Genomic DNA, 14,606 nt, shown 5'->3' with positions numbered 1-14,606 from the left:
AGCTTGAACCATGACTATTTTGAGTCTGGTGGAGAACATTCCAGAAAAGAAGAGTAGTATGTAATGTGAGCAAATGAGTTGTACCCTGAGAGCCATATTTTGGCCGTGCCCTCATGTCCTATAAAATGGCCGGTTGGTTCGTGTCATGAGAGAGACCAGGTTGTTTTGTCCCCTAGGTCTCTGAGTCTGATAAAATAGTCCTGGTCCTAAGCGTTTTCAGGAGAGCAAAGTTGTGCACCTGTGACCACCTGTATCTCAAAGTGCCACTGGGTTCCTGACACCTCTGGGCACAGAGTTCTCTGCTTCCACCTGTTGGAGATTGGAAGAGCTACTGGGAGTGGTGGAGAATGGAAAGAAAGCTCTGCTGATCTTGAGAGGGGCGATTGGGTATATGGCAAGCTCTTTCATACTGCCGGGCTTGCAACTGCTACACTCTTCCTCTGCTCTGCAGGACTGGCTCTTTTTCATCCTTAGGTCACAGCTTAAAGGTCACTTCATCAGAAAGGCCTTGTCTGAACACCCCATCTAACATAGCACCCTTGGCATTTTAGAATGGATGGGTCAGTTTGACAACACCTGCTGGGTTAATCGTAACATCACAAAAGGGAAGACAGCCCAACATTACTTGCCTCCCAAAGTAATGTGATGGGAAGTACACAGAACCACCTGTGAAGTATTTTTGTCAAAAAATTGAACCTTAATCTGATCAAGGTATTAGATCTAAGTACTAGTTGATGGAGGTTAAAAAAAAAATCAGAAGGTAGAGGAACATGTTAGTGAAAACTGAGGTTGCAATTAGCAAAATCCAGACTGGGGTATTCTACTAGATAATGACCTTGTTTCTCCAAAAAAATAATGGCAACAAACAGACATTTAATGGGCAATGTTATTAGATCTGATTTGGGTCCAATTTACACAAACAACCATAAAAACCCATCTATGATCATTAGATACTTTCAATTTTAAACTGGGTATTTGATGATATTAGCAAATTGAGTGCAATGACATGGTGATTATGTTTTATTAAAAGTATATCTTATAGATACATCTAAAGTATTTATGAGTGAGACTGTATGATACTTGTGGCAGGAGGTTGAATGGAGGACAGTAGAGAAGTATCAGTGAGTATAAATTTCATATTTTGTACTCAGCACATGGCTCGACACTCAGATATTATTCAATTTTTTTAAAAATAAAGCAATCACCTGGACCCGCATTCTTGTTTCATCTCTATTAGTAAAGAGCTGCATGGCCTCAGACAAGCAGGTTTCCTCTCAGATTCCTCCTCTGTGAATTAAAGGTTTCTATGTTAGGATCTTGAGTTTTTTTCGAGCGCCCACCTTCTGCTTCTGAATGTAGTATCTACTGTAGATGTGTGATTGCAGAAGTTCTTTAGTTCTGCGGAGTCTGAAGAAAAAATGCCACCTAACATCAGCATATCATGGCAGCGATATTTATTTACTGATGCTCCAATATGTTTTTGGCCGGACACCGAAGCAGCCTCACTTCAGCCATAAAGCACAAACTCTCCAGATGCTACTACAATGCCTCCATGCTGCACGATGCTCCGTGTCGTCTCACCTGCTTATGGGGGACGCTTCATCATTTTTGTAGATATATGCATGCCCTGTTGCATTATCCAGTTATTTCTAGTTCTTATCTCTACGATTTACAGCCATTAGGACTTGGCTAAAAGAGGACTGAGAAGGAAAATACATTATTCTTAGCCTACAAGGTTTATAGGGGAAGAAGCCAGGCACCGCTGTGTTATGGGAGACTTCCCGATCTTTCTTTCCTCTTCCTTCCTTCCTGCTCCAGGCTGGATTGGGTGTCCCTCCTTATTTTTCTATAACCTGTGTACCTCTCTATTTTTTAATGTGCCACATTGTTTTCTAAGTTTCTATTTGTGTGCCTGTCTCTCTGACTAGCTTAAGTGCCTTCCTGGTAGGGACTGTGTTCTTAATTATGTTTGTGTCTAGCACAGTGCCTGGCACATCCTAAGGACTCAGTTTGTTGAATGAATAAATGAATGAATTTAATTGATCAAACTATGAGTAAAGAAACAATTTCATCAAGGCCTATCCTTTACAGCATAAGAATATTTATCCAAATATAATATACTAATACAGTAATTGAATCTTTTATTTATTTGAATGACTATTTGTTTCTTAGCTGTTTGGGGATGAAATGCCTCTAAATTTAATTGCCTGCATGTTCAGACAGAGGGGTTAGAGCAATCACAGATGTGGGAAATCCCCTTTCTTCTTTCTTCAAAGCTTGCAAACCATACGAGACAGTTGCTATCTACTCATTAACAACCATGATCTTCTAGAATGCCTCAGTGACCATTTGTGAAACTATTCAGTTTTACTCCGAAGAATTTATCCCTTTTTAATCTCACTGTCTTCTCTTCCACTCTTTCCTTCTAAATTGTTCTATATTTCCAGTCCAGCATGTAAGTAACTTGGAAGTCATCACTTTGTCCTAACAAGAAAAGAGCTGAAAAAACAATAAATTAACAACTCTTAGATCCATCAGAGAGTTGAGATCAAAGGGCAAACTTCTACTACAAAAATTGGAGAGACAGACAGGCAGATACAGAGAATCACAACTTACTAGAGCAGAAACCTACAGGCAAAATCCTCCTTGGGAACCAGTATCAAAGTAGGAAAACCAGAACTGTATGTGTGGATAAATCTGAAAATTAAAGACACCAAGGAAGGCCAGTCTTAGAGGGAATCCCCAAACTATTGTGAGTTTTACTTCCAGGAGCTCTACCAGGTTCTCACAGTGAAGATTAAAAACAAAAACAAAAACAAAAACCTCTTGCTTTCTGCAGGGAAAGGGGGAAAGTATCATTTTGAAGTAGTGTTAGATTTTTTTAAAGGCCTGCCTTCAAGAGAAACTTTTTTTTTCCACCAGCACTACGCAGTTTTATTAACCATTCAAGTACAGTAGCATCTGGTAAGATCTGGACAAAATTGGGATTTAAAAGTTTCGGCATCTAACAGTTTGACAGAAGTCACTACTTACTCTTCTCACAAATGTGTTTTCACAGAGCCAAAACAGTACTAGCCATTAACGCAGTACACCAAGTGTACTGAAGTAGAAAAGGTGCGACAAGAAAAATAGATACATTAGAAAAACGCCAACACTGTAGAAAAAAGAGTAGAACACTTTCAGTTTCTCCCCTTTAGCCCCTAAAACAATATCATACAGTAAGGATCTACCTATACAGTCCTACCTCAGCCTCTAGAATATTTGTCAAGAGGGCAAAAATAAAATGACACTGGCCAGTACAGTCTTTGGATAAATGAGAACTGGAGGGGGAGGGGGAGTCTCATCAGCAGGATCTTTTCATGTCTTGACAGCTCATTTCTTCCTGTTTCTGAATAACATTCTCTTATCTGAATGTACCACAGTTTATTTACCCGTTCACCTACTGAAGGACATCTCGGTTGCTTCCAGGTTTTGGCAATTATGAATAAAGCTTCTGTAAACATCCATGTGCACGTTTTTGTGTGGACATACATTTTTAACTCATTTGGGGTAAATACCAAGATATAAACCTTAGAATCAGTTAATTGATATCCACAAAATAAGATTTTGACTGGGATTATGTTGAATCTGTAGATCAATTTGGGAAGAATTGACATCTTGACAATATTGAGTCTTCCTATCCGTGAAAATAGAACATCTCTCCATTTATTTAGCTCTTCTTTCATCAGTGCTTTGTAGTCTTCCTCATACAGATTTGAATATATTTTGTTAGATTTATGCCTAAGAATTTCAATTTTGGGGGTGCTAATGTAAATTTTATTGTGTTTTCCATTTTAAAATCCACTTGTTCACTACTGGCATGTAAGAAGGCAATTAACTTTTATATGTTAATGTTGTATCCTGCAACCTTGCTATAAATGCTCATTAGTTCCATTCAGGGTTTTTTTTTTTTGAGTCTTCTGGATTTCCTACATAAGCAATCATGTCATCTGCAAACAAATACAGTTTTATTTCTTCCATCCCAATCTGTATACCTTTTATTTCTTAATGCATTAGCTATGACTTCCAGCATGGTGTTGAAAAAGAGTGGTGAGAGGGGACATGCTTGTTTTGTTCCTGATCTTAGGGGGAAAGTTTCTAGTTTCTCACCATTTAGTATGATGTTAGCTGTATGTTTTCGGTTGATGTTCTTTATCAAGTTGCTGAATCCCCGCTATTCCTAGTTTGCTGAGAGTTTTTATCATGAATGGGTGCTGGATCTTATCAAATGCTTTTCTGCATCTTTTGATATGAACATACAGTTTTTTTCTTTAGCTTGTTGATGTGGTGGATTACATTGAATGATTTTCAAATATTGAACCAGCCTTGCATACCTGGGAAAATCCCACTTGGTCATGGTATATAATTCTTACGCTTGGCTAGATTTTGTTGGGGCTTTTTGCATCTATATTTGAGAGATATTGATCTGTAGTTGTCTTTTCTTGTAATGTCTTTGTCTGGTTTTGATATTAGGGTAATGCTGGCCTCATAGAATGAGTTAGGAAGTATTCCCTCTGCTTCTATCTTCTGGAAGAGATTATGGAGAATTGGGAATAATTTCTTCTTTAAATGGTTGGTAGAACTCAGCTGTGAACCCATCTGGGCTTGGTGCTTCCTGTTTGGGTAGTTTATTAATTACTGATTTGATTTCTTTAATAGATACAGGCCAATTCAGATTGTCTATTTCTTCTTGTGTAAGTTTTGGTAGATTGTTTCTTTCAAGGAATTTGTCCATTTTATCTGGGTTATCAAATTTATAGGCATAGACTTGTTCATAATATTCCTTTATTATTCTGTCAGCATCCCTGGGATCAATAGTTATGGTCTCTGTTTCTCTCTCTCTCCCCGCAACCCCGTCCCCTCAAACTTGCAAGAGATTTCTCAATTTTACTGATCTTTTCAAAGAGCCAGCTTGGTCTGGTTGATATTCTTTACTAATTTCCTGTTTTCAGTTGTATTGCTTTTTGCTCTAATTTTTATTTGTTCTTTTCTTCCTCTTACTTTGAATTTAACTTGCTCTTTTTTTCCCTAGTTTTCTAAGGTGGAATCTTAGATTATTGATTTAAGATCTTCCTTCTTTTCTGACATGTGCATTCATTGCTATAAATTTCCCTTCATGCACTGCTTGTGCTGCAGCCCACAAAGTTTAATAAATTTTATTATTTAATTTTATTTTAATTAAATTAAATTTTTTATTTTAATTAATTTTATTTTATTAATTAATTAAATTTATTTAATTTCTCTAAATCCTTTCTCATTCGACCATGTGTGGTTTAGCAATTATTGTTTAATTTCCAAGTATCTGGGGATTTTCTAGATGTTTCTGTTATAGCTTTCTATAGTTTTATTCCATTGTGGTTTGAGAGCAAACATTGTAAGAGTTTTATTCCTTAAAACTTGGTAAAGGGTGTTTTATGGCCCAGAATGTGATCTATCTTGGTGAATGTTCCATGTCAGCTTGATAAGAATGTGTATTCTCCTACTGTTGGATAAAGTAGACTATAGATGTCAATTAGATGCAGTTGATGAATGGTGTTGTTGAGCTCAGCTAGGTCCTTACTGATTCTCTGCCTGATGGATCTGTCCGTTACTGATAGAGGCTGCTGAAGTCTTCAGCTATAATAGTAGATTCATTTATTTCTCCTTGCATTTCTGTCAATTTTTGCCTCACGTATATTTTGACACTCTGTTGTTAGGTGCATTCACATCAAGGATTGCTAAGTTTTCTTGGAGAATTGACGGTTTTTTTTCGTTGCATGTTGCGCCTCTTTATCCCTGATGATTTTCCTTACTCCGAAGTCTGCTTTGTCTGAAATTAATATAGGCATTCCACCGTTCTAGTTTTAATGTTAGTGTATTTTTCTCTACAGCTTTACTTTTTGTCTATCTGTGTCTACATCGCTTTTTTTCTTTTCTTTTCTTTTTTTGCAGACATCATACAGTTGAGTGTTGTTTGTTTTTATCCACTCTGTCAGTCTCTGTCTTTTAGTTGGGGTATTTAGACCACTGATGTTTTTAATTATTATTTATATAGTTGAATTCTATATCTATGATATTTGTTACTATTCTCTATTCATTGCCTTGTTCTTTGTTTCTTGTATTGACTTCCACTTTTTCTGGCTTCTATGGGTTTAATTGAACATTTTATATGATTTCATTTTTAACCTCTGTTAGCATCTGTTTTACATTTTTTTTTAAACTTTCTGAGTAGTTGTCCTTTGGTTTACAATATGCACTTAAAACTAATCCAGCTGGACTTCCCTGGTGGCACAGTGCTTAATAATCCGCCTGCCGATGCTTGGGACACGGGTTCAAGCCCTGGTCCGGGAAGATCCCACATGCCGCGGAGCAACTAAGTCCGTGCGCCACAACTACTGAACCTGCGCTCTAGAGCCCACGAGCCACAGCTACTGAGCCTGAGCCCTGCAACTACTGAAGCCCGTGGGCCTAGTACCCATGCTCTGCAACAAGAGAAGCCACCCGCTCTGCAATGAGAAGCCCACGCACTGCAACGAAGAGTAGCTCCCGCTCGCCGTAACTAGAGAAAGCCCGAGCGCAGCAACGAAGACCCAATGCAGCCAAAAATAAAATTCAAAAAAACGAATCCAAGTCCTTTTTCTAACAACACTATATCACTTCACAGGTAGTGCAAGTACCCTATGGCAGTGTCATCCCAATTCCTTCCTCCCAACCCTTATAACACTGCTTTCATTCATTTCACTTATCAAGAAGTTACAATCACTAGATACATTTTTGCTAGAATTATTTTGAACAAACTGTTATCTGTTAGATCAAATAAGAATAAGTAACCTTAGAATATAGTTTGTCTCTAATCTGAATGAGATAGTTAAATTTTATAGCAATATAACTAAAAAATAGTTGTCACTGCAGAATCAGAAAGTGTATTATAATTATATTTACTAGTGGATAAGCTGCATGATGACAGTCTTTTGTTGTTGTTGTTCGCCCTGGGTGTCCAGAGCCTAAATATTTACTGGTCCATAGTCAGTGTTCAATAAAGAACAGTTGAATGTAAAACTTTCTTTCAAAAAAAAAAAAAAGAAGTAGGGACTTCCCTGGTGGCACGGTGGTTAAGACTCCATGCTCCCAATGGAGGGGGCCTGAGTTCGATCCCTGGTCACAGAACTAGATCCCACATGCATGCCGCAACTAAGAGTTCGCATGCCACAACTAAGGAGCCTGTGAGCCACAACTAAGACCCGGAGCAACCAAATAAATAAATAAATATTAAAACAATAACAAAGATCTAAATAAATTAAAAGGTATTTATACAAAAAAAGAAGTAAAAGAAAAGATTTTAATTTGCCTTGTTTTATTCCTTCCCTAAAGCTCTTCCTTTATGCAAATCTGAGTTTCTGACCTATATCATTTTCCTTCTTTCCGAAAAAAAAACTTTTTAAAAATGTATATTGCAAGGCAGGTCTACTAGCAACAAGCTTCCTCAATTTTTTTTTGTCTGAGAAAGTTGTTATTTCTCTTTTACTTTTTTTTTTTTTTGGTACGTGGGCCTCTTACTGTGTGGCCTGTCCCGTTGTGGAGCACAGGCTCCAGACGCACAGGCTCAGCAGCCATGGCTCACGGGCCCAGCCTCTCTGTGGCATGTGGGATCCTCCCGGACCGGGGCACAAACCCGTGTCCCCTGCATTGGCAGGCGGACTCTCAACCACTGCGCCACCAGGGAAGCCCTCTCTTTTACTTTTGAAGGATAATTTTGCTCGATACAGAAATCTAGGTTGGTGGGAATTTTTTCTTTCACACTTTAAATATTTTACCCCACTTCCTTCTTGCTTACTGAAGAAAAGCTCAATATAATTCTTATTCTTCCTCCTCTATAGGTAAGGTACTTTTTCCCTCAGGCCTCTTTTAAGATTTTCTATTTTTCTTTGGTATTCTGCAGCTTGAGAATGATATGCCTATGTATAGAATTTTGGAGGTATTTATCCTGCTCGGTATTCTACTAGTTTGGTGTCTGTCATTAATTTTGGGAAATTTGAAGTCATTATTGCTTCAAATATTTCTTCTCCTTTTCCTTCCAGTATTCCCCTTATGTATATGTTACTCCTTTTTAATTGTCCCACTTCTTGAATATTCTGTTCTGCCCTTTTCATTCTTTTTTTTCCTCTTTGCACTTTGGTTTTCTAACTTTCTGTTGACATTGATTCAAGCTCACTGATTCTTTCCTTGGTCATGCCCAGTCTATTCATGAGCACATGAAAAGCATTCTTCATTTCTGTTACGGTGGGTTTTTTTTTTTGCTTGTTTGTTTCTAGCATTTCTTTTTAATTTTTTCTTGAAGTTTCCATCTCCTTGCTTACATTTCCTATCTGTTCTTGAATGTTGTCCACTTTTCTATTAGAATCATTAGTATATTATTCATAGTTGTTTTAAATTCCTGGTGTGATAATTCCAACATCTCCACCACATCCATGTCTTATTCTGGTGCTGGCTCTATCTCTTAAAACCCTATGGGTTTTTTTTTTTTTTCTTTTAGTATGCCATGTAATTTTTTGTTGAAAGCTGGACATGATGTACCTGTTGAAAGAAGAGCTAAGTAGGCCTTTAGTGTGAGGTTGTATTTTTGTCTGGCTAGGAGTTAGAATGTGTTTACTATTTGCTGTAGCTGTTGCTGTCAGAGGCTAAAATTTTGTCTGTTGTGCTTGTTTATCTATTCTCTGTCATCTTTGGGTTTCCCTTAATCCTTCCTTGTAAATAAGGTGTGATACCTTCTCTATTCATTTTTCTTCCTTTCTCTTCTCCTCCTCTACCTTCTTTCTCCTGATTATCCCAAGGTTTTTTCCCTCCAAAGTAAAAATACAAGTCCTTGGTGATGTGAACATTTTTAATATGTCCTGTCAATACCACACTTTATTACAATTGTTTTACTGTCTCCTTACTAGATTGCAAGTCTCTTGGAGGAGGAACTGCATATTTTAATCTTTGTATGCATTATGTCTGGTACATAATCAATTCTCAATAAATAGTTATAAAATTAAGTATGCAGGGTCTAAAAAATATTTTCACATTCTCTGCTACTGATACTTCCCATTACATATCTCTTCCTTCCAGGTAAAATTTATGTCTTTCCAGTGGTTCTTAACTCTAATTCATAATAGAGTCTCTTTTAGGGAGATTTAAAATATATGTTTGGTTTATAGAAAATATTAAAATGAATGGAAGGTAGGATATCTCAGCATACAAGTGATGACTATAAAACAAGAACCAAAAGGAAATTCTAGAACTGAAAATTCCATTATCTGAAATAAATTCACTTGAATTTTATTAACAGAGTTTGAATACTGCAGAAGAAAGAATGAGTGAACTTGAAGAGAGATTTGATAGAAACCATTCAATTTGAAAAGCAGAGGTTAAAAAAAAATTGAAAGGAGACAAGGAACAGAGTCTTGGTGACCTTTGGGACAATACCATGGAATATATTTGGAATTGGAGACTGAAAACAAATGGCTGAACAAATGAGAAAAAAAATGGCTGTAATTTTCTCACGTGTAGTGCAAAACACCAAGTTACAAATTCAAAAAGCTCAGAAAATGCCAAAGAAAGATAAATATAAAGAAGACACCACCTGGGCACAGCATAGTCAGTGGCTTTGTGCATGAAAAACCTTTTTTTTTTTTTTTTGCATTTGTAAGACCACCGAATGACAACTGACTTAAACAGTGGAGCTCAGAATCTTTGAAGCCGTGAAAGGAACCTGCTGAGTCATGATTCATTTATATCCAGTGAAAATATTTTTTAAAAACAAGGGCAAAATGAAGAAATTGTGGCAGATCGTATATTCCAGATAAGGCTACAACAATAAGTGTAACTAGAATAAACATTCCAGTTATAAGGCTGAGATCCTCCAACTGGAAAAAAAGCTAGCTGAAATTATAAGCTGTCTAAAGCATATGGACTTTATTTTTTTTTAACAAATATACATACATATTCTTTTTTTACATTCTATTCCATTATAGGTTATTATAAGATATTGAGTATAGTTCCTTATGCTGTACATTAGGTCCTTGTTAGTTATCTACTTTATATATAGTAGTGTGTATATTTTAATCCCAAATTCCTGATTCCAGATAGAATGAAAGTAAAAGATGGGAAAAGACATACAATGCAACCAGTAAGTATAAGAAAGCTGGTGTGCCTCTCATTGTTTCAAACAAAGTAGATTCAATATTAGGCATATTAGCAAAGATAAAGAAGGATGCATAATGATAAAAGAGTCAGTTCATCAGAATGACATAATGCTCAAAAATATGTGTATACCTAATAACAGAACTTTAAAGATTTGAAGCAGAAATGGACATGATTAGTGGGAGAAACAGACAAATCTACAGTCATAGAAATTTTTAACACCCTTTGCTCAACAACTCATAGAACAACTAGTGAGAAAAAAAAATCAGTAAAGTCATAGAAGTTCTGAAAAATTCCTCAACTACTTTGACCTAATTAACATTTATAGAGCACTGTACCCAACAACTGTAGAATACTCATTCCTTTTAAATGCACATGGTATATTCACTAAGGTAGATCATATTCTGGGCCATAAAACAAGTTTTGATAAATTTAAAAGGTTTGAAATTGTACCAGAGTATGTTTTCTGGTTGCAAAGGAATTGAATTAGAAACCAAAAACAATAAGATATTTTTTAAAAAACTTCCATATCTGGAATTTAAAGAGCATATTTCTAAATAATCCATGAATCAAAGGAGAAACTACTAGAAAATATTTCAAGCTGAATGATAATGATACTGCAACATATCAAAATTTATGGGAAGCAGCTAGAGTAAGGGTTAGAGAGTGTAAATGTTTATATTTGTAAATAAGAGAAGGTTAAAATCAATGATTTCATTTGCTATTTGAGAAGATAGAAAAAGTCAAAATAAACCCAAAATAAGTAGAAGAAAGGTAAAAACAAAGAGAAGAAATCTATGAAATAGAAACAGAAAATGAACCTGAAAAAGAAAGAAAATTAATGTAGATCACATAGTTATTTGAAAAGATTAATAACATTTATAAATCCCTAGCAAAATTCATCAAGAAAAAGAGAGAAAACTCAAATTACCAAAGTCAGAATAATAGGATATCACTATGATCATTAAAGATAATATGAGAATAGTGTGAACAACTTTATGCCAGTATATTTGACAGCTTAGATAAAAGAGACAAATTCCTGGAAAAACGTCACTTGCCAAAACAAATACACGAACAAATAGAAAATCTGAATAGCACCATATCTATTAAAAGATTTGAATTTATTATCAAAAACCACACGCACACTCAAACAAAAACATAAACAAATAGCCTTCGGGTCCAGGTGGTGTTATTGGTGAGTGCTATCAAACCTTTACAGAAGAAATAATACCAATCTTATAAAAGTCTCAAGAAAATTGAGCTTATTTTATAAGGCCAGCTTGATACTGATACCAAAACCTTACAAAGCCATCATAGAAGGAGAAAATTATAGACTATTATCTCTCGTGAATACAGACACAAAAAATCCTTAAGAAAAGGGTTAGCAAATCCAATCTAGCAAATATGTGAAAAGGACAATACATCATGACAAGTGAAATTTAGCCCAGAAATTCAAGGTAGGTTTAACATATTAAAGTCCATCAATTTGATTCATCATTTTAATAAAGGAGAAAAGCCATAAGATCATCTCAATAGATGTAGAAAAATATCATTTGACAAAATTCAAAACTCATTCATGATAAAAATTTATACCAAACTTGGAACGGAAGTTAATTAATCTGATAGATGGTATCTATGAAAACGCTACAACTAACCTCATATGTAACAGTGACATATTGGATGCTTTCCCTCTAAAATTAAGAATAAAACAAGCAATTCTGTTTTCACCATTTCTATTTAACATTGTACTGGAAGTCCTAGCCAGGGCAATTAAGCAAGAAAGACAAAAGGAATAAAGACTGGAAAAGGAGAAGTAAGACTCCGTTTAGTTGCAGACAATATGATTGCTTATGTAGAAAATCCTAAACAATCTACAAAACAACTAGAAATACATAAATTTAGCAATATCATAGGATACACGATCAATGCAGAAAAATCAGTTGTGTTTCTAAACATCAGCACAAAAACAATTTGAAAATAAAATAATCTAAAGCAATTCCACTGAAAATAGCATCAAAAACATTTGGGAATACATTTACAAAAGATGTGTACAATTTGTACACAGAAAGCTTACAAAATATTGTCAAGATAAAGTAAGAAAGATCTAAAACAAAACCATCTCATTGATTGGAAAACAATATTGTTAAAATGTCAATTCTTCTCATCAATCACCACATTTAATGCAATGCCACTTAAAATCATAGCAGGATTTTATTTTTTTAACATCTTTATTGGAGTATAATTGCTTTACAATGGTGTGTTAGTTTCTGATCTATAACAAAGTGAATCAGCTATACATATTCATGTATCACCATATCTCTTCTTTCTTGTGTCTCCCTCCCTCCCACCCTCCCTAGCCCACCCCTCTAGGTGGTCACAAAGCACAGAGCTGATCTCCCTGTGCTATGCGGCTGCTTCCCACTAGCTATCTGTTTTACGTTTGGTAGTGTATATATGTCCATGCCACTCTCTCACTTTGCCCCAGCTTACCTTTCCCCCTCCCCGTATCCTCAAGTCCATTCTCTAGTAGGTCTCACAACAGGATTTTTTAATTGAATATTTTAATTTATATAAAACTTATATGGAAATGCAAACAATTCCAGGAAAAAAAAACAGTTGGAGGACTTAAACTACCTGATTTCAACACTGTATAAAGCTACAGTAATCAAGGCAACATGGTATTGGCATAAGGATAGAAAATTAATAGATCCATGGAACAGAATATAGAGTCCAGAAATGGAACATATATATAATCAATTGAATTTCAACAAAGGCAGTAATATAATTCAATGGGAAAAGAAAGTCTTTTCAATAAATGATGTTGCAACAATTGGATAAACATATGGAGAAGAATGAATTTTAATTCCTACTACCCTGGCCTCACAAAACTGATACAAGGGGTGGAGCTGGAGGCTCCCAGGTTCCCTTCTCTCCTACTCAGTCCCCAGCCCTTCAGTCACCCTGTGAGCAGGACCTAGCCTTGTGCCGCTCTCTGAATACTGGACTCCACAGAACTTGGGCCCAGCAGAGTGCCCAGTGTGTAGGGACAGCTGGAAGGGCCTGACCCACGTAGAGACCCCCCTCTTGGCCCATTTGGTTTCACGTGCCAATTAGTCTCCAGCAGTTTTGTTTCCCAAGGGCTTTAAAGAATCTACAGAGAAGGAAAACCCCGACGAAAGGCTTAATAAAGTGGATTCCTCCAGCTTGCCTGACTGCAGGAGCAGCAGGGTTAAGAAGAGATGGCATGAAGTCCTGAGTGCGAAAGTCAGATGACAGACCTGGAATTACGGGAACGTGCAAGGTGGTGACGGGGGGGGGGGGGGGGGGGGTCGGGAGCCTAATGGTGACCTGAATTCAGATCCACCGCTTGCTGCCTCTGCGACCTTCATTCTGTCCACCCACGTGTTCATTGAGTGTCTGCTCCAGCCAAGCACCTGGTTACTGAGACGCTAAGATCAAGCCTCTGGCTCAGAAGCTTAGCACTGGGACAGAGCTGCAAAGTGACTCTGAAGGCAGTGATATTCATGCACCCACCCTGCCAATAAGGGTGGAAGGAGCAGAAGCTGAGAGTGGGCAGAAGGCTGTAGTGAGAAGCCCAGAGCGGTAGCTCGGGAGCGTCGTTGGCCCTGGTAAGGGACCCGCTTCAGGAAGGGTTTTTAACGCCAACTCCGTCTTTTGTCCAGTTCAGAGGAAGAAGGAGCTTCTTATTCGCCCGGCACTGATTGCGCAATACCCGCGTAAGACTAGGCGGGGCCACCAGCTCTCCTCATTCACCCCAAACCCGCGAGAGCGGTGCTTCGGAACCGCAGTATCCCGCAGACTTCCAGCAACTAGCAATCAGAAGCGGACTTTCTCGCGTTCAGCAAAAGACACTCTCGATCCCTGATGGCGCTGCCGGCTGTCCCCTCGAGGCGACCTGAACAGCGAGCGCTCCCCGACCGCACGAGGCAGCGGGGACGTACCGCGCCGGCCGCCTCGGGCTCCCGGGCCTCGGTTCCTAGTCCCAGGCCTCCGTTCCGGGGCCCCAGGGCTCTCATCTTCGTCCTTTTGGGTGTCCTGCAGTCGGTGAGTCCCTATCGCGGATCCTGGCTCCGGAAGGCGCGCTTGGCGGCCGGGAAAGGGGGTGGGCGGGACGTGGGGACACGGTGGGGTGCCTGCCCGAGTCACCTGCGGCCCGGGTTGTCTGAGCGGGACCAGCAGTGGGCAGAGTCGGGAGAAGGAGCAGAGTCATGACCCGGCAGGACCGACCGGGCCCAGAGGGAGAAAAGCCCGCATTCCTAGGCTTGTCTGGCTGCCCCCGAAGTAAATTCCAGAGAGAAGAGTTGAAAACTCCTTAGCAAGCCTTGATATGGCCCAGCCCTTCCCTCTCATTACCTTACTCCGCTTCGCACCCCCTCTCTCCTCCC

The 14,606-nt window shown here is 38.1% G+C and overlaps 1 protein-coding gene across 2 annotated transcripts in view; it reads left to right on the top strand.

Moving 5' to 3' along the window:
* Positions 1–13,969: 13,969 nt before the first annotated feature.
* The window catches only part of LOC113610180 (tumor necrosis factor receptor superfamily member 10B-like), a 105,922-nt gene continuing 105,285 nt past the window's right edge, over positions 13,970–14,606 (top strand). Inside the window, exon 1 of one of the 2 annotated variants that reach the window (XM_027088062.1) lies at positions 13,970–14,265. In XM_027088062.1, the coding sequence (XP_026943863.1) occupies positions 14,086–14,265 (180 nt within the window). In that variant the 5' untranslated portion in view covers positions 13,970–14,085. The remainder of the gene's footprint in view (positions 14,266–14,606) is intronic. The other variant, XM_027088059.1, reaches the window with a different exon arrangement.

The sequence above is a fragment of the Aethalodelphis obliquidens genome, unplaced genomic scaffold (genome assembly GCF_003676395.1).
Source record: "Aethalodelphis obliquidens isolate GAN/ISIS:26980383/991018 unplaced genomic scaffold, ASM367639v1 scaffold61, whole genome shotgun sequence".
NCBI lineage: Eukaryota > Metazoa > Chordata > Mammalia > Artiodactyla > Delphinidae > Aethalodelphis > Aethalodelphis obliquidens.
The sequence above is the reverse complement of the archived record's forward strand: the minus strand, read 5'-3'. Positions and strand labels throughout refer to the sequence as shown.